The sequence below is a fragment of the Oncorhynchus kisutch genome, linkage group LG11 (genome assembly GCF_002021735.2).
Source record: "Oncorhynchus kisutch isolate 150728-3 linkage group LG11, Okis_V2, whole genome shotgun sequence".
Taxonomy (NCBI): domain Eukaryota; kingdom Metazoa; phylum Chordata; class Actinopteri; order Salmoniformes; family Salmonidae; genus Oncorhynchus; species Oncorhynchus kisutch.
Genome location: NC_034184.2, coordinates 48,213,097 through 48,232,986, shown reverse-complemented (window position 1 = coordinate 48,232,986; position 19,890 = coordinate 48,213,097). Strand labels below are relative to the sequence as shown.

The window sequence follows — 19,890 nt, the reverse complement described above, 5'->3', positions numbered from 1 at the left end:
TCAATATATCCACATAATTTTCCTGCTTCATGATTCCATCTATTTTGTGAAGTGCACCAGTCCCTCCTACCTCAAAGCACCCCCATAACATGATGCTGCCACCCCCATAACATGATGCTGCCACCCCCGTGCTTCACGGTTGGGATGGTGTTCTTTGGCTTGCAAGCCTCCCCTTTTTTCCTCCAAACATAACGATGGTCATTATGGCCAAACAGTTCTATTTTTCTTTCATCAGACCAGAGGACATTTCTCCAAAAAGTATGAACTTTGTCCCCATGTGCAGTTGCAAACCGTAGTCAGGCTTTTTTTATGGCGGTTTTGGAGCAGTGGCTTCAGCCGTTCAGGTTATGTCGATATAGGACTCGTTTTTCTGTGGATATATATACTTTTGTACCTGTTTTCTCCAGCATCTTCACAAGGTCCTTTTATTTTTTTTATTTAGTTCACCTTTATTTAACCAGGTAGGCTAGTTGAGAACAAGTTCTCATTTGCAACTGCGACCTGGCCAAGATAAAGCATAGCAGTGTGAACAGACACCAACACAGAGTTACACATGGAGTAAACAATAAACAAGTCAATAACATAGTTGGAAAAAAAAATCTGCAGTATATGTATTTTGCTAAAAATGTGGAGCTCAAAACAGTTGGGGCTCTGCCCCGACTGACAGGTCGCCACAGATCCTGACTAGTCTCTCAGTACCTGCCTCTGAAAAACATCCCCACAGCATGATGCAGTGATTACAGCCTCGATTCTAATTGGGTATGACGATACAAGCTTGGCACACCTGTATTTGGGAAGTTTCTCCCATTCTTCTCTGCAGATCCTCTGAAGCTCTGTCAGGTTGGATGGTGAGCGCGCTGCTCAGCTATTTTCAAGTTTCTTCAGAGATGTTAGATCGGGTTCAAGTCTGGGCTCTGGCTAGGCCACACTTGTCCCGAAGCCACTCCTGCGTTGTCTTGGCTCTGGGCTTAGGGTTGTTGTCCAGTTTAAAGGTGTACCTTTGCCCTAGACTTACGTCATGAGCGTTCCGGAGCAGATTTTCATCAACAATCTCTTTGTACTTTGCTCCGTTCATCTTCCCTCAATCCTGACTTGTGTCCCAGTCCCTGCAGCATGATGTTGCCACCACCATGCTTCGACGTAGGGATGGTGCCAGATTTCCTCCAGACGTGATACTTGGCATTCAGGCCAAAGAGTTCAATCTTAGTTTCATCAGACCAGAGAATCTTGTTTCTCATGGTCTGAAACCTTTAGATACCTTTAGATGCAAATTCCAAGCGGGCAGTCATATGCCTTGTACTGTGGAGTGGCTTCTGTCAGAGTGACCCTTGGGTTCTTGGTCACCTCCTTGACTAAGGCCCTTCTCCACCGATTGCTCAGTTTGGCCTAGCAACCAGCTCTAGGAAGAGTCTTGGTGGTTCCAAACTTCTTCCATTTAAGAATGATGGAGGCCACTGTGTTTTTGGGGACCTTCAATGCTGCAGAAAAGTTTTGGTACCTTTCCCCAGGTCTGTGCCTCGACACAATCGAGCCTAAACAATCCTGTCTCGGTTTGGTTTTTGCTCTGACATGCACTTTCATCTGTGGGACCTTATGTAGGCAGGTGTGTGCCTTTTCAAATCATGTCCAATCAATTGAATTGACCAGAGGTGGACTCCAATCATGTTGTAGAAACATATCAAGAATGAATGATGGTAACAGTAGTCTCATAGCAAAGGGACTGAATACTTATGTAAATAAGGTATTTCTGATTTTTATTTTTAATAACTTTGCAAAAAAAATTCGCTTCATCATTATGGGGTATTGTGTGTAGATTTATGAATGTGAAAATAAATCATAAATTCGTACATTTTAGAATATATAGTCGTGGCCAAAAGTTTTGAAAATGACAAAAATATAAATTTTCACAAAGTTTGCTGCTTCAGTGTACTGAATACTGAAGTATAATTACAAGCATTTCATAAGTGTCAAAGGCTTTTATTGACAATTACATGAAGTTGATGCAATGAGTCAATGTTTGCAGTGTTGTCCCTTCTTTTTCAAGACCTCTGCAATCCGCCCTGGCATGCCGTCAATTTACTTCTGAGCCACATCCTGACTGATGGCAGCCCATTCTTGCATAATCAATGCTTGGAGTTTGTCAGAATTTGTTGGTTTTTGTTTGTCCACCCACCTCTTGAGGATTGACCACAAGTTCTCAATGGGATTACGGTCTGGGGAGTTTCCTGGCCATGGACCCAAAATATCAATGTTTTCTTCCCCGAGAAACTTAGTTATCACTTTTACCTGATGGCAAGGTGCTCCATCATGCTGGAAAAGGCATTGTTCGTCACCAAACTGTTCCTGGATGGTTGGGCGTAGTTGCTCTCGGAGGATGTGTTGGTACCATTCTTTATTCATGGCTGTGTTCTTAGGCAAAATTGTGAGTGAACCCACTCCCTTGGCTGAAAAGCAACCCCACACATGAATGGTCTCAGGATAATTTACTGTTGGCATGACACAGGACTGATGGTAGCACTCACCTTGTCTTCTCCGGACAAGCTTTTTTCCCGATGTCCCAAACAATCGGAAAGGGGATTCATCAGAGAAAATGACTCTCCTTGAAGTTCTTGATGATCCGATATATGGTTGATTTAGGTGCAATCTTACTGGCAGCAATATCCTTGCCTGTGAAGCCCTTTTTGTGCAAAGCAATGATGACGGCACATGTTTTCTTGCAGGTAACCATGGCTGACAGAGGAAGATCAATGATTCCAAGCACAATCGTCTTTGAAGCTTCCAGTCTGTTATTCAAATTCAATCAGCATGGTAGCGTGATCTCCAGCCGTGTCCTCGACAACACTCACACCTGTGTTAATGAGAGAATCACTGACATGATGTCAGCTGGTCCTTTTGAGGCAGGGCTGAAATGTAGTGTAAATGTTTTTTTTGTGATTCCGTTCAATTGCATGACAAAGAGGGACTTTGCAATTAATTGCAATTCATCTGATCACTCTTCATAAGATTCTGGAGTATATGCAAATTGCCATAATATAAACTGAGGCAGCAGACTTTGTGAAAATTAATATTTGTGTCATTCTCAAAATCTTTGTCTACGATTGTAGCTGTACCGTAACAAAATGTGGGAAAATGTCAAGGGATCTGAATACTTCCCGAATGCACTGTATACACACTATATACTTACACACACACACACACACACACACACACACACACACACACACACACACACACACACACACACACACAAACTACACTGACATTCTCACACAAGACCCACACACATTCCCACACACTACACACACATAAAGACACTACACACACACATACACACACTTTCACACTCATCATATTCTGCTGCTACTCCGTTCTTTATTCTTACTCTCATGATTATCTATCCTGATGCCTAGTCAGTCAATGTACCCTGCCTTTATGTACCAACAAGCTCTCACAGTCAAATGTCAGAATTAGACTAGCATTAACTCAAAATTCTTAAGGTTAGGCATTAACTCCGAATGGTTAACGTGAATTAGTTAGGTGTAGGACAGACTTAAAACAAAATATCAAAAACAACTTTCTATCAATGGATTTGAACATGCATCCAGCCCTTTGGAAGCAGATGCAGATGCTTACTCCCATCTGCCATCCCCTTCCAGAATAACCTTCCAAAACCTACTTGAAGGTAACAGTGGTCACTGTGGCCGTTTTCCACGTCATCTTCTGACGGCCTCAGACAATCAAATCTAATTTTATTGGTCACGTACACATATTTAGCAGATGTTATGGCGGGTATAGCGAAATGCTTGTGTTCGTAGCTCCAACAGTGCAGTAGTATCTAACAATTCACAACAATAAACACAATTCAAAATGAAAAATAATGGAATTAAGAAATATAGAAAATAGGTAAATAAATGTTAAATAAAATAAAAAATATTAGGATGAGCCATGTCGGAGTGGCATTGACTAAAATACAGTAGAATAGAATACAGTATATACATATGAAATTATTAAAGCAGTTTGTAAACATTATTAAAATGACTAGTGTTCCATTATTAATGTGACCAGTTATTCCATGTACATAGGGCAGCAGCCTCTAAGGTTCAGGGTTGAGTAACTGGGTGGAAACCGGATAGTGATGGCTATTTAACAGTTTAACAGCCTTGAGATAGAAGCTTGGGTGGTTGATGTCCTTGATTATCCTTTTGGCTTTCTTGTGCCATTGGTGCTGTAGGTGTCCTGGAGGGAAGGCAGTGTGCCCCCGGTGATGCGTTTGAGCAGACCACGCAACCCTCTGGAGAGCCCTGTGGTTGCAGGCTGTGCAGTTGCCGTACCAGGCGGTGAGGGTCTTAGGGGCCAAGACACATTTTTTCAGCCTCCTGAGGTTGAAGAGGCACTGTTGCACCTTCTTCAGCACACTGTCTGTATGGGTGGGCCATTTTAGATAGTCAGTGATGTGTACGCCAAGGAACTTGAAGCTTTTCACCTTCTGCACTGCGGTCCCATTGGTATGGATAGGGGTGTGCTCACACTGCTGTTTCCTGAAGTCCACGATCAGCTCCTTTGTTTTGTTGACTTGAGGGAGAGGTTATTTTCCTGGCACCACTCCGCCAGCGCTCTCACCTCCTCCCTGGAGGCTGTCTCGTCATTGTTGGTAATCAGGCCTACTACTGTTGTGTCGTCTGCAAACTTGATGATTAAGTTGGAGGCGTGTGTGGCCACTAACTTGTGTCACTGGTGACCTCCCTCATGTACATATCTACCTCAAATACCTTGTATCTGTTACTGGTACTCCCTTGTATATAACTTAATTCTTGTGTATTGTTTTCCTCTTGTCTTACTATTTTTATGTTTTATGATTTATTTATTTTACTCTCCATCGGTGGGAAGGGCTCGTAAGCAAGCATTTCACGGTAAAGTCCACCCCTTGAATTTAGCGCATGTGACAAATACAATTTGATTTAGAAGAGAACTGAAGGAAAGTATAGACTATTACCGTGTGTGTGGGGGGGGGTGGGTTTATTGGGTCCCTGGGGTCTGTGAGTTCTTCTTGTTCTCTCTATTTAGGCAAAAACCTGCCTCAATATGTCTCTCACCCTGGAAGTCTTTGTGGTGACTCACACACTGCGCAGACTGAGAGCTGGCCGCTGTGTTTTGGCTCGTCTCCTGTACATGTGTCACACAGTTAGAAGAAAAACACATCCAGGCCCCCCACACACATACCTCTCGGTCCCCATACACACCACATGTTGGTTCTCACTCCTATCTTCCTGCATACCTTTTGTCAAACCTTTGTCGGTGTGTTTGACTCTGTGGCTATGTCTCTACCGGTGGTCATTAACTAATTGAAAAGCAGTTGCAGCTTCACCTGGGACAATCACTCTCCACTAACCTGAGGTCGGATGTTGGCATTTTGATTCAGTCACTGTCTGTTGTTCTGAAATCAAGAGAGAGATGAATGCTGGGTAGTCCTTTCTCTCTCTCCTGGATTTGCCTCAGGGCATAGCAGAGTCCATCAAATATTAACTACCTACATTATCATCAGATCATACTCTGACGCTGTGTGCGTGCTTGCATACGTGTGTGTTTGCATGATTGTGTGTATTAAAGTTGTACTAAGATAGAAAGAGTGAGTGCATACATCAGATTTCAATAGTCAGCATTGATCAACATCATCTCAGTCGCTCTTCTAGCAAAAGTTGGCAAAGCTTTTTTTGGGAATCTGTGGTTGCCTTGGCAACCATAATCAGCTCTAATTCAGCTGAGAGAGAATGTTTTATGGTCACATACATCAGATAGGTGCAGTGAAATGTGTTGCTTTACAGGGTCAGCCGTAGTACTACAGCGGCCCTGGAGCAAATTAGGGTTAAGTGCCTTGCTCAAGGGCACACTTGTCGGCTTGGGTATTCAAACCAGCGACCTTTCGGTTACTGGCCCAACGGAATATCCTCTAGTCTACTGAACTAGATAGACAGAGAGAGAGAGATAAAATGAGAGAGTGAGGTGAAAGCAGGGTCTACTAGAATGTGAGAGAGACTTCGACTGAGTTCTGGGGTTTTTCCACTGTACTGATTGAGTGATGGGTCAGGGACTGAGAGGACAGAAGCGAAAGAGTGAGAGAGAAAGGAGAAGACAGATGTGTGACAGAGAAAGAGAAAGGGAGCAAGAGAGATGGCTGTCTTTAGAGGATTAGAACCCTATCCTCTCGTCTGACAGACTGATACTAGTATATCTCTCATTCTTTTTCTCCATCAACTGGGATTACTATTACAAGTGGAAAAACATATTCCCCATCTCCTTCTCATCCACTCCTCTCTCTACTGGGGTTTCTGCTACTGTACTACTTATAGAGGGAGAACTCACTCCCCATCTTCCTCTCCTCCTTTGGCGCTACTGGGCTTCGGACCTATCATCCATCTACCGCTCAATGCATCGGAGAGAAGAAAATATGGAGGATGGAACTAATTGATTTTCCTCCTTCTCCCTCCCTCATTCTCTTCCCTCTGGTCCATACTAGAGTTTAGGATACAGATTTAGGATCTTAATTTGATCACTCTTTTGTTGCTGAGAATGTTCCTGCACAGGAAATGCTAACTTGTACTGTATTCAAGGTATAAAAAGGCTTCTAAAGTTTGTAATTTCCACTTTAAAATGTCAGACTTGATTTGCGTTGATAAAAATGTATCAACCCCTGCAATTTTTTTAAATGTAATTCGAATCCACATAATATTGTCCTGTTACTGCAGGATTATTTTCCTGCTGTAGCAAACTGGCTCAAATTTAAGATGATAAATCTGTACACTGGGAGAGAAGAAGAGAGGAGATGAATAAGATAGATAGAAAGAGAGCGAGAGAGAGAGCAGGAGAGAAATAGGCGAGAGGAGGAGAGGAGGAGTGGTGCTAAATGTTGTGTTTGCTTTGCTTCTCCCCGTCGCATTACTTACCCTCCGTCTGGCACAAATACACACACACACAAACACAACAGGCACACTTACTCTCCTGCTGGCTCGCACCAAGACAAACCTCCCAGGCAGTGTTTGTTTCTTTGAAAGCAGCAAGTAAAGGTAAACAACAGGAGAAAGACGAGAAGGAAAAAATAAATAGTAACTGGAGGAACGAGAGAAGAAAAGAGAAAGAGGAGAGGAGAGAAAATAGGAGAGGAAAACAACCTGTCACTGAATAGTAGTTGTATAGTACAAGTCAGTTGGTCCGGAATTTTCTACCACTCTCCCAGCCAATCAGGTTGAGTTAGGGGATTCTCAAAGGATAAAGGGGAGGAGACAGAACACTGTTGTTGATTGACAGCCGGAGTCCTACAGGTGGAGCCACGAATAAACGGAGAGAGAGGAGGAGAGAGCGAGAGAGAGCGCGAGCGAGCAAGAAAGGAGCAGCAAGCAGCTACACTTTACGTCCCCTTTACTTCCTTTCCTCTTTTCACTTGTTTTCTGCCTAGTCGATACCCCCCAACACTCGCGTTTACCCTAACAATTGTGACTATCGTTAGCCACTACAGAGTCAAGATGAGCCATTGCAGGAAGAGATGCAAGCGACAGCTGACCAAAGTCTTTCGATTTTTCTACCGCTTCCTCACAGGGACACTCGAGAAAGGTAGGCAGTCACTCCACTGTAACATCCCTTACCTCCAGCTCCTAAACCCCCTATACTTCTAATCCAGACCCCTGCACCAGGCTCACCTCCACAGGTAAGGTGGGAGCAAAGCTCTGGGTCTGGAGCTGCTCCTGGTTGTTGCTTCAATATACGATTGTTTGGGTCTAGGAGCTGGTGTGATCTAGCCCTATGGATCGATCTATGTGGTTCCAGCTTTGTCATTCTAGGTCTAGGAGTTGGAGTGTTTAAGCTATGTGGTACTGCTGGTATCTGATATTTTATATCTCTTGGTTCTGTGTGGTCTTCTATATATTGTGTGTGTGTGTGTGTGAGACATTGTACTCTGTGGCTGCCCTTACAAAAAGCACATGTCAAATTAGCAGTTTCACGTTTGAAAATCGCAGTTTCACTAATGTTTTCACGTGTGAAATAGCTGTTTTCACATGCTGAGCTTCAATTTCACACTTGAAACCATATTTTCCCATGTATTAAATGTAGAGTTCACATTAACACCAACTTTTCACATGTAAGGAGAATAACATATTTTTACTTCATGTGAACTTGCAATTCCACATTTGAAAGTGAAAGTCAAATTAGCAGTTTCACATGTAACTATAAGTTCCCATTGAAAAACAATCATGTGAAAATCAAATTTGCAGATTCACATGTGATGTTGAAATAATGTTATTCTCTCCACATGTGAACAGATGGTTTTGACATGTTGCCGTAGCAATGTTTACACCGGTGAACTTATGGTTAAAAAATGGTGAAAAATGGTGAAAAAATTGTGAAAAAAGCCCAAATGCGGGACATGGGAACGATTTTGTGGGACATTCGTGGAACAGTGGACAGAAAACATTTTTGGGGGGCAGGTTATTGGATCACACTCTAGTTCTGCTGCTGTATGAAGGTCACTGCCAGTTAAAGTGGCAATCCGTAGTTGCTACGTCTATTTTTGGACTTGTAAATTAATGATATGTACCTATTGATTCTTGTAGAATATAACGTATAAATGTCTCATGAGCTTAGTTCAACTGTCGTACCCCATCAGAACCCAATATATAAGCTTGTTTTACTCCAATGTTTGTAAACAAAGTAAATGTAAACAAAAAAATGTAAACAATGTAAACTATTTTTTTCACATTTGTTTTGTCTTTGTTTTTTGTAAAGGTCTGACAGGCTAACACTTTGTTAACCAGTCAGGACTCCATAAGCTGTAATTGAGCTGTGGATGTAGAATGAAAGGAAAATTGGACTGAGTGAACTCTCCATTAATCCCTCTTTCTCTCCCTCTTTCTCTCCTTCTTTTCTCTCTTTCCCTTTCAATCATTTTTGCTATCTCTCTCTTCAGCAGTCAAATGGGTTGCTCTCCAGAACCAAAACACGTTTGTCCTCTACACTAAAAAATATTGTGCTAGTTCTAGTTTGAAAAAAATGAGTAAACTATTTACAGCAGGTTTCTGAGAATTTCCAACATGGGATATTTTTATGTAATAATATACTTCATTTTTGGTGTTTCACAAACACTAATATATTAAGTCCAACATCTAAAAAATTGCTTAGATCCAACATCATTTTATCAATTCCAAAACTGTTATCATTTGTTAGAATCTTTTTCATTAGTTACTTTCAGTGATCATGTCATATTGTTTAATATTTGTAAAGAAAACTATTGGTCACTAAATCCTGCTCGAAGGACCACGTAAAAATGGTTGGCTGGCATGCCCCCACCCGTCTGAGCGTCGGCTGTGAATGCTCTCTCTCCCTGTATACTTATAGTGGAGCGGGTGTTATGCATTTTGAACATATAAAGATTAAGTAAGGTATCGAAATATTAGTAAAAACAGAAAACTGCATTTTTATGTACATTTTTTGGGGGATAATATTCACTAAGCCTTGGGTTATTTTTTTTTACAGTGTACAAACTGTTGAGCAATGAAATTATACCAGATGACCTATTCAGTGGGTTACTGTGTGCAACAAAAGAGTGTTCAAATGAAGATCCTTCATATGTATGCCAAGAGAAGGAGGAGTATCTGGTTAATGAGTTTCTTCCTTAGTTTTTTACACAAGACATACTTGAGGGTCAAGACATACTTGGCCTACTGGGAAGGCAGGGAACTCTAAACTTGACCCTACCAGAAGGAAGGGAGCTCTGACCCTACCATGCATGCATGATACACTGGACCTACTTGAGTGGTAATAAACTCAAAGCTTGGACACGTTTCACCTGCCAGGTAGACCCAAAACTGTAACTCTAACCCTACCAGGTGGGAAGGGAACTCAAACCCTACCGGAAAGGAAAGGAATTGTAAACCTACTGGGAAGGAAGGGAACTCTGACCCTCCCGGGAAGGAAGGGGACTCTGACCTGACCCTACCAGGATGAAATGGAGCTGGACAACTAGGTCAGGGCAGACATCAGGGGTGACTTCTGGTCGGTCACCCATGGTGATGTCTGGCAGGTCACCTGAGGCAATATCTGGAGGTAGCAAGACCCTCAGGGCTGGAACTACCACAGTGCTAGCAGGTGGGGCCAGCAGGGACTCCAGGCCTGGGATCAGCAGGTCCCACCAGGCTGTAACTGGAGATGCCCCAATGTCTGGCATGTACTTGGCCTCTGCAGTAGCTGCAGGCTGTGGCTCCTTCCAAGGAGCGGGCAACGAATTCAACGTTGGCTGTGCTCTGGGCCAGAAGCAGTGAGTGGCTCCTGAGGGAGAGCAGGGCTATTTGTGTCTGAAGGTTCCAGGGTTGAAGACAGTCGAACCTCGGGCACCGGAGCGTCTGCCTCTGCTAGCAGGGTATTCCAACTGGAAGGAGAGGAAGACTCCTCTGCTTGAGAGGTAGGCCGCTCTGGAGAGCAGAAATGTACCCTACGCTACCGTGCCACTGGCCGGGGGGGGGGGGGCTTATAGGGACATCGGTCAGGAGAGCAACTCGTCCGCCTCTGGGGAGAGGAGAGGGCGCTCCCGACACTAGGGCATATACAACGTAGGTTCCAACCGGGGGGGCCTGGAGCGACAAAGATCTGTTGAATAGCTAGGACACCTCAGGATGTAGTTGGGGTCCCAACGGTTCCGTGGAGGTGGCGAACACCCGGAGGGCCTGGAGTAGTGTCTCTCAGGAGAGTTGCCGGGCCGACTCAGGGAGTACCATGATAGCTGGGAAGGCCTAGAGCAATGCTGCTAAGAGTAGCGGGGGTGGTAAGAGTGCTCCCTCAGCGGTGACTCAGGCCGGGTGGTCCTAGAGTACGCCCCCTGATCTCTTGCTGCTCATGACGCAGGTACTCATATTGCCTCATCAGCTCCCAACTAGTGAGGGTGTGGTTACTCCCTGACCACTGAGTATGCCTGGAGCAGGGCTGGTAGTCTCTTAGATGAAGAGAGGTGTGTAGTAGGACCTCCTATGGGCTTAGGTGGGTGGTGACGGTCGTATCATACATCTTAGGGATGCAGAATAACTCGTCTGCATCCTGGAGCATGGAAACAACTCATCCAGCTTGAAGGACCATGTTAAAACTATTGGTCGCTAAATCCGGAGAAATTATGGACCATGTAAAAAACTGTTGGTAACTAAATCCGTCTAGAAGGGCCATGTAAAAACGGTTGGCTGGTATGCCCTCACCAGTCTAAGCGGTCAGCTGTGAATGCCCTCACCCGCTATATACATACAAATGTAGTCGGAAGTTTACATACACTTAGGTTGGAACCATTAATTAAAACTAGTTTTTCAACCACTCCACAAATGTCTTGTTTACAAACTATAGTTTTGGCAAGTCGGTTGGGACGTCTACTTTGTACATGACACAAGTCATTTTTCCAACAATTGTTTACAGACAGATTATAATTCATTGTATCACAATTCTAGTGGGTCAGAAGTTTACATACACTAAGTTGATTGTGCCTTTAAACAGCCTGGAAAATCCCCCAAAAGTATGTCATGGCTTTAGAAGTTTCTGATAGGCTAATTGACGCCACTTGAGTCAATTGGTGGTGTACCTGTGGATGTATTTCCAGGCCTACCTTCAAACTCAGTTCCTCTTTGCTTGACATCATGGGAAAATCAAGACCTCAGAAAAACAATTGTAGACCTCCACAAGTCTGGTTCATCCTTGGGAGTAATTTTCAAATGCCTGAAGGTACCATGTTCATCTTTACAAACAATAGTACGCAAGTATAAACACCATGGGACCAGGCATCCGACATACCGCTCAGGAAGGAGACGTGTTCTGTCTCCTAGAGATGAACGTACTTTGGTGTGAAAAGTGGCCACTATGGAAAATGCTGTGGTAGCGTGTGCATGTAAAGACTGTTTACCAATACAACAATTAAACCACTTCTGAAAAAGTACTTGTGCAACCAATGCAATAATAACGCTTATGGCAGTACAGAATAATACTACATGCAATAAACAATACGCAAAGCAGCATTGGCAACTCTAACATACAGCAGAACATATGGCTGAAACTTATCTAAGTAGCATGAAGTAATTAGTGGTAATTACCTGTTGTTGCACAGCATGTACAAACCACAATAACCCCCCCCCCCCCTGCAACTTACATTTCAATGCACGCACAACTTTCAGACATTCGTGTTACTGTCGACAACAAAAATGTCCTCCGACAAATGCGTCGGGTGCAGTGCCCAGTGAGCAGTGTGACCTCATCTTTGAACGTCAATATGCACAACTGTTTTGATATCAGTTTATCATGATCTATTACACCTCATAGCACAACAAACTGCTTAATACTAGTATAGAAATAGACATACATATACTGTAACATTGTGTATAAGTACCCACAAACCTCTAAAAACTGAGCCACATGGCAAGTTGATTGAAAATGTTAAGTCAATTAAACACCATTTTCATTGTTGTCATTTTAACTCCAAAATAATTGTTCAGATTTTGCAGTATATTGAATTGAATTTACATTTCAAATGTTATGCTTTTTGAGCATATAAAAATGAAGTAAGGTATTGAAGTATTGAAATAAAACCAGAAACCTGTATTTTTATGTACATTTTGGGGGATGTAATATTTAATAAGCCCCTAATTTATATATTTTTATAGTGTACAAACTGTTGAGCAATGAAATTATACCAGATGACCTGTTCAGTGGGTTACTGTGTGCAACAAAAGGAGTGATCAAATTAAGATCCTATGTATGCTAAGAGAAGAGGAGTATCTGGTCAATGAGTTTCTTCCTTAGTTTTTTACACAAGACATGCTTAAGGGTCAGGACTTTGCCTACTGGGAAGACAGGGAACTCTAAACCTGACCCTACCAGAAGGAAGGGAACTCTAACCCTACAAGGAAGGAAGGGAACTCTGACCCTACCATGCAGGCATGATACATATGTATGCTAAGCTCTTGTATGGACCAGAGGGAAGAGAGAGAGGGAGGGAGAAGGAGGAGTATCTGGTCAATGAGTTCCTTCCTTAGTTTTTTCTTCTCTTCGATGCATTGAGCTGTAGATGAATGAAATGTCCAAATCCCAGTAGAGCCAAAGGAGGAAAGGAAGACGGGGAGCGAGTTCTTACTGTGTGTTATTGTAAATATGCACTTTGACCTAAGCTTATGTCAAGGTACATATTTCATCCTCCATTTTCACTCTTTCATTTATCTTGTTCTTCTTTCTCTCGTTAGACGTTGACATTTGTAGAGGAGTGTTTTCATATTCAGAAAGTGCACACACACATACACACACACACATGCAGCAGAGCTTCTATCAGAAATACTGTGCATCGGTCAGTCCAGTCAGTAAGTCAGTGGTCTTATAATAACCCCCTCAGCAGATCCATTAAGTATTTAGTAAATACAGCGTGTGTGTGTACTTAAATGTAAGTTTACCAAGAGAGCCAGGTTTCTATGACAACCGGGTCTTGCGTGTCTGTTCCAGGAAGAGGAGAGCGAGAAAGAGAGAGGGGGTGGAGATGGAGAGAGGGGGATGGAGAAAATAGAGAGACATAGGTAAAGAAATTGACAGATAGAGGGGAATGTGGACCTCTCTGTATGGGAGCTAGCTAATAGTATGTAGGTATTTCATCAATGTCAATCGTGGTTTGTATTTCAGCATAATGGTATTTTAGGACAGGCTAATGTAAAGGGGCCCAGCTAATATATAGTCAATCAACTGTAACAATAGATAACATTTACACATCGTTTTGACTATACATATACACTGAGTGTACAAAACAGCCTCAATTCGTCGATGCATGTACTATACAAGGTGTCGAAAGCGTTCCACAGGGATCTTGGCCCATGTTGACTCCAATGCTTTCCACAGTTGTGTCAAGTTGGCTGGATGTCCTTTGGGTGGTGAACCATTCTTGATACACACAGGAAATGGCTGAGTTTGAAGATCCCAGCAGCGTTGAAGTTCTTTACACAAACCGGTGCAGCTGGCAACTACTACCATACCTGGTTCAAAGGCACTTAAATATTTTGTTTTGCTCATTCACCCTCTGTATGACACAAATACACAATCCATGTCTCAACTGTCTCAAGGCTTAAAAATCATTCTTTAACCTCTCTCCTCCCCTTCATCTACATTGATTGAGGTGTATTTAATAAGTGACATCAATAGCTTTCACCTGGATTCACCCTATGTCATGGAAAGAGCAGGTGTTCATAATGTTTTGTACACTAAGTGTATACTTTTGACCCCCAGTCCACGATTAGAGGGGAACAGGGGAATGAAAACCTGTAGGAGTTTAATACAATAACAGAATGAGTTCAAATGAGTTCAAAACAATTACTTTTGTAAAAGTTCATTGTAGGGGGTAAAAAATTAGTATGCCACACAGTTTGAGCAACCCATAGAAATCTCACCTAGTTTTTTTAGTAGAGTGAACCAACTTGAGTTTTTCTACCTCCCACTATTTCTGAGGGAGAGAAAGGAGGGAGGTAGAGAGAGAACTGTAACTGTGATAATCAAGTCTGTCTGGTAAAACTATAATTAAACTGGCTCTCACAGCATAGACCTGGGTTTTGAGGTGTGTGTGTGTGTGTTCTCCTTTCTGCCCTAGGGCTCTGTTATATTATTGTGAAACTATATCTCTACTTAGACTAATTAACAGGCATTAAACACTATTTGGCAAAACTATCCCTCCCTTCCTCTCTCCTTCTCTCCCTGCTCTCTCCTCTTTCTCTCAGTACCTCTAGGCTGTCTGTCTGTTTCTTGTTTTGTGTTGTTTGTCTGACTCCTTTGATTGTCTGTCTGATAAGATACCCATTGGGTTGTGTCATTCTCTGAATGATAAGAAACCAAATATCCAGACGGTCCTAGGCCTATATCTGATTCATAACATAGGCATTAGCTCAGGGAGCTGACATGAGTCTTTCAGGTCTCAAGCAAGGTACTCATTACCTGAGCCTATTTCAATGAACCACCTCTGATATTTGACGTCCATCCATGTGTGAGGACGTCGGGAGATGAGCGCTGTTACCTTCAAGTACTGTAGGTTTTGGTTTTGCTAGGGCATTGTGGACAGGGATGGCAGATGGGCATAAGCATCTGCCTCTGATTCTAAACGTTGCATGTTTGAATCCAGCGATAGAAAGTTGTTTTTATATTTTTGTTTTAAGTTAATGCCTAAACATAACCTTAAGTTCAGGTTAAGTTTGGAAGTTCGAAATGTGACTTTTATGAAACTGTTAACATCTAATTCTGACGTGAGACTGTGAGAGCTTGTAGAATATATGCCAGCGGAGTAAGGTATTGTCTTCTTGTTTTGCCAGATGGCTGATGAGCTATTCTGTGATTGTAGCTTTGTCTTTTGTCTCTTATGATGTTCAGATTGATATCAGTCGGCCCTAGGTCTTTTACCGTAGATAAAGGCTTGCACACATGTACGGCTGTGACCGCATGCACACACAGACACACACACGCACACACACACTTACTGTTGTGATTGAAGGAATAGAGGATACGGAGAAGTGAAAAAGAGGTAGGCAACACAGCACACAGCAGCAAAGGGAGTTTAAAATCCCGTTAGTTTCCTTCTTGCGATCAGTAGCAGTAATTAGTCAGAGTGACATGGTGCTAAAGGAAACAAAGTGTTCATTCTTCAGTGTCCTGGGAACGTTAATACAGTACACACACTATTAATTAATGACCTCTGATTTCACAGCCCCCATGGTGCTATACTTATCTACACACACATGCACACACACACTACATATATTGTATATCAGTGGTTCACTAACAAGGTAAGATAGGTTTTCACATGCTTCTTACTTGTTTCTTGCACATTACTTAATTGTACAGTAAGTACTTGCACAGCTGCAAGGTCAGGTGCATTGTGAATAGATGGTCCAATTACTGATTCCATACAGAACCCAATGTAAACCCATACAGAAAGAAAAACCTATTTTAGTTATCCCTTTTTGAACCTCTATGCAGTTTTACAAGAGTTTATATGTCTAATGATGTCACCTCTGCTCGTGTGTGTGTTAGAGAGATCCTTCTCTGACCTTTAATTCAAGTCTATAATAGTATAATAGTAATGATGTCACCTTTCTACTCCCCTGTCTTTCTCTTCCTGCCTATCTCTCCTGCTTCTGTCTCTCTGTCACGTATTCTCTTCTTTATTAAATAGATTTAAACTGTGAACATATAATAGATCATGAATAAACCACATCCTGGCTGACATGACAACTGAAGAGTTGTGAGTACTTGCAGAGGTGTGGTTTGTGTGTGTATGTGTGCACATGCTCACTTGTGTGTGTTTGTGCACACATACATGTGTATTTTGTGTGAAATGACTAACGGACTGCAGCATTTTATCCAAGAGTGTGTCAATAGTCTCCACAGGAGAAGAAATGTTCATTTCCATAAGGACAAATCACTCAAAACAAACCCCATGTCTACACAGTGAGACTCCCTGTGTCTCTGTCTCTGTCGTCAGGAAGAATAGAGGAGACACTCCGCTGTGTGTGTGTGTGTGAGACGCTCTGATAGACACTGTATAATAGATAATATCAGTAGGAGGCCGCAACGAAGCCTGGGGGTTGGGTAGAGTTGGATCCAAGTTTGGGGGTCTTGTGATGGGAGTGGGGGCCAGAGTGAGGATTGGAGGTTGGGTACTGGTGGCTCAAGGATCCGGTCCGGAAACACCACAGTCGATCAAACAAGTCCTGCAGGCGAAGTGCTGCAACAAAGGACCTTGCAGCTGGCCCAGAACAGAGTAGCACGTCTTTCCCTTCAATGTAAACTGCGGGCTAATTTCAACAGTATGCATGTCAGTTTCTCTTGGCTCAAAGTAGAAGAGATTTACATTACTGTGTTAAAAATTCCAAATTGTCTGTATAAATCAACTTACATATTAGCCTTATGTGGCCCCGCCCACTTGACACAGATCCATTCGAACGCGGTTGTTTTTGTGTTTCCGTTTCACAACTTCCGTCAACGCTAGCGAATGACCTCAGAGCGGGGGCTAGCTAATAATAAAAAAAACTTGCATCATTATCACATCTTAACAAATAAACAAAAGCAAAACATGGCTCACATTCTTCACCAGGAGGAGGGAAAAGGATTGGTATTTTTTAAGGCCGATGTTCAGCCCAGCCAACCAAGCAGCTCTTACCACTGGGCTTGGGTACTTGTATCCAACAACGGATAAGTAGAGACGGCTGGATGCGCTTGCACCGCTGGCCTTGGAATGTCATGCATCCTCAATTTTGTAGAAGGTCGGCTCATAAGCAAAGCCACTTGTATTTCTAAGTCTAACATTACTTGACCTAAGCGATTACAGCATACAAGCAGCCTACAAGCAGCCTACAAGCAGCCTACATGTGGTGACAGTTACTATAATCCATAGGCTAACGTTATGATAGATGATATCTATGATCAATCTCTGCGTCACTTGGTCTTGTAATTTACTTTTATAGCCTATTTTCTTCATTCCTTTTATATGTGAAAGTGCACAATATTACCTTATCTAGACACAGAAGGATACAATAGTCCGGCCTAACATAGCAGTTTAAACGTTTCGTTGGATGAAAGCTGATTTGAGAATGTCATGATTTACTGGTGATGTTAACAGGTATTTGTGAATCAACAGAACTGCTATATGTCAAATGTCATGTTGGTGAAGCATGGTAGGTTTATGGAGTTCATGTGAGTAGGGTATAAAATGTATTTAAACATGTCAGCATCATATGTATTTCTTTGGTGTTATTGTTTTTCTGGGTGAATAAGGTTTGTATCCTTGTGGTTGGGGGTAATGCCTAAAGTATGGTAAGTACAAGTGGTCTCATCTCATTGGGAAGAATAGCAAGGCAAGTTTAGGATGAAACTTGCATGTGTTTTGATTGATTGATCACATTGTCCTCAGTCACACAATTGTTAATAATGGGATTTTCTCTGAATGTTTATATTGTAACAAACATTCCATCACAGGTGCAGAATGCAGTGTCCAGTGGGCTAACTGCCCTAGACTGCACAGATGAGCAGCGACAATGGAATGCAGGGACTCGGAGGAAACTTGAGCCAAAGAGGTTAAACAGCATAGACTTCACACACCATAAGGCCAGTGACCAATATGCAGAAAAGCATCCAGAATGTCCACTCCTGCCTCCCACTCCTGCATTCCACTCACGAGAGGAATAGGAGCCTGAGACACCTTGCCACGATCGTCGTAGTGAGGAGACCAAAGCGCAGTGTGATGTGAATACATCTTTTTAATGAAAGATGAAAAAACACGAAGTACACTAAACAAACAAAATAACAAGACGACCGTGACCGCTATCAAAACTGAGTGCAAACATGCAACATCACATAGACAATAACCCACGAAATACCCCAAGAAGATGGCTGCCTAAATATGGTTCTCAATCAGAGACAACGATAAACAGCTGCCTCTAATTGAGAACCAATCTAGGAAACCATAGACATACATAAACACCTAGATGGTAAACAACCCCATAAACCTACAAAACCCCTAGACAATACAAAAACACATACATCACCCATGTCACACTTTGATCTAACCAAAATATATAGAGAAAACAAAGAATACTCAGGTCAGGGCGTGACAGTACCCCCCCACAAAGGTGCGGACTCCGGCCGCAAAAACCTAATCTAAAGGGGAGGGTCCGGGTGGGCCTCTTTCACGGCGGCGGCTCGGGTGCGGGATGTGGACCCCGCTCTACCTCAGTCTTGGCCCACTTAGGTGGCGCCTCAGGAGCGGGGACCCTCGCAGCGGGCCCCGGACTGAAGATCATCGTAGAGAGCGCCACTGGACGGAAAGGCGCCTCTGGACTGAGGAGCGACTCTGGCAGCTCCGGACTGATGGGCAGCTCCGGACTGAGGGGCAGCTCCGGACTGAGGGGCTGCTCCGGACTGAGGGGCAGCTCCGGACTGAGGGGCAGCTCCGGACTGAGGGGCAGCTCTGGACTGAGGGGCAGCTCTGGACTGAGGGGCAGCTCTGGACTGAGGGGCAGCTCTGGACTGAGGGGCAGCTCCGGACTGAGGGGCAGCTCTGGACTGGCTGACGACTCTGGCAGCTCCTGGCTGACTGACGGCTCTGGCAGCTCCTGGCTGGCTGACGGCTCTGGCAGCTCCTGGCTGGCTGACTGCTCTGGCAGCTCCTGGCTGGCTGACTGCTCTGGCAGCTCCTGGCTGGCTGACGGCTCTGGCAGCTCCTGGCTGGCTGACGGCTCTGGCAGCTCCTGGCTGGCTGACGGCTCTGGCAGATCCTGGCTGGCTGACGGCTCTGGCAGCTCCTGGCTGGCTGACGGCTCTGGCAGCTCCTGGCTGGCTGACGGCTCTGGCAGCTCCTGGCTGATATACGGCTCTGGCAGCTCCTGGCTGACTGGCGGCTCTGGCAGCTCCTGGCTGGCCGCCCCAACATTGTTTTAGAGAATATGCCTCATAACCCGCAGACCACGTGTATGGCGTCTTGTCGGGGGTGAGCGGTTTGCTGATGTCAATGTTGTGCACAGAGTACCCCATTGTGGCGGTGGTGTAATGGTATGGGCAGGCATAAGCTACGGTCAATGAACACAATTGCATTTTATCGATGGCAATTTGAATACACAGAAATACCGTGACGGGTTCCTTAAGGTATCTGTGACCAACGGATGCATATCTGTATTCCCAGTCATATGAAATCCATAGATTAGGGCCTAATGAATTTATTTAAATTTACCAATTTCTTCATATGAACTTTATTGTTGCATGCTGCATTTATATTTTTGTTCAGTATATCAACAAACTATCTATTAATAAGCAACTAACTATCTGTTGATAAGCAACTGCTTGCTAAGGTTACGGTTAGGGTAA

The 19,890-nt window shown here is 43.5% G+C and overlaps 1 protein-coding gene across 1 annotated transcript in view; it reads left to right on the top strand.

Annotated features, from left to right (window-relative positions):
- The first annotated feature begins 6,938 nt into the window (after positions 1 to 6,938).
- The window catches only part of LOC109899573 (Kv channel-interacting protein 2), a 90,439-nt gene continuing 77,487 nt past the window's right edge, over positions 6,939 to 19,890 (top strand). Inside the window, exon 1 of the mRNA XM_020494920.2 lies at positions 6,939 to 7,605. Within this exon, the coding sequence (XP_020350509.1) occupies positions 7,518 to 7,605 (88 nt within the window). The 5' untranslated portion in view covers positions 6,939 to 7,517. The remainder of the gene's footprint in view (positions 7,606 to 19,890) is intronic.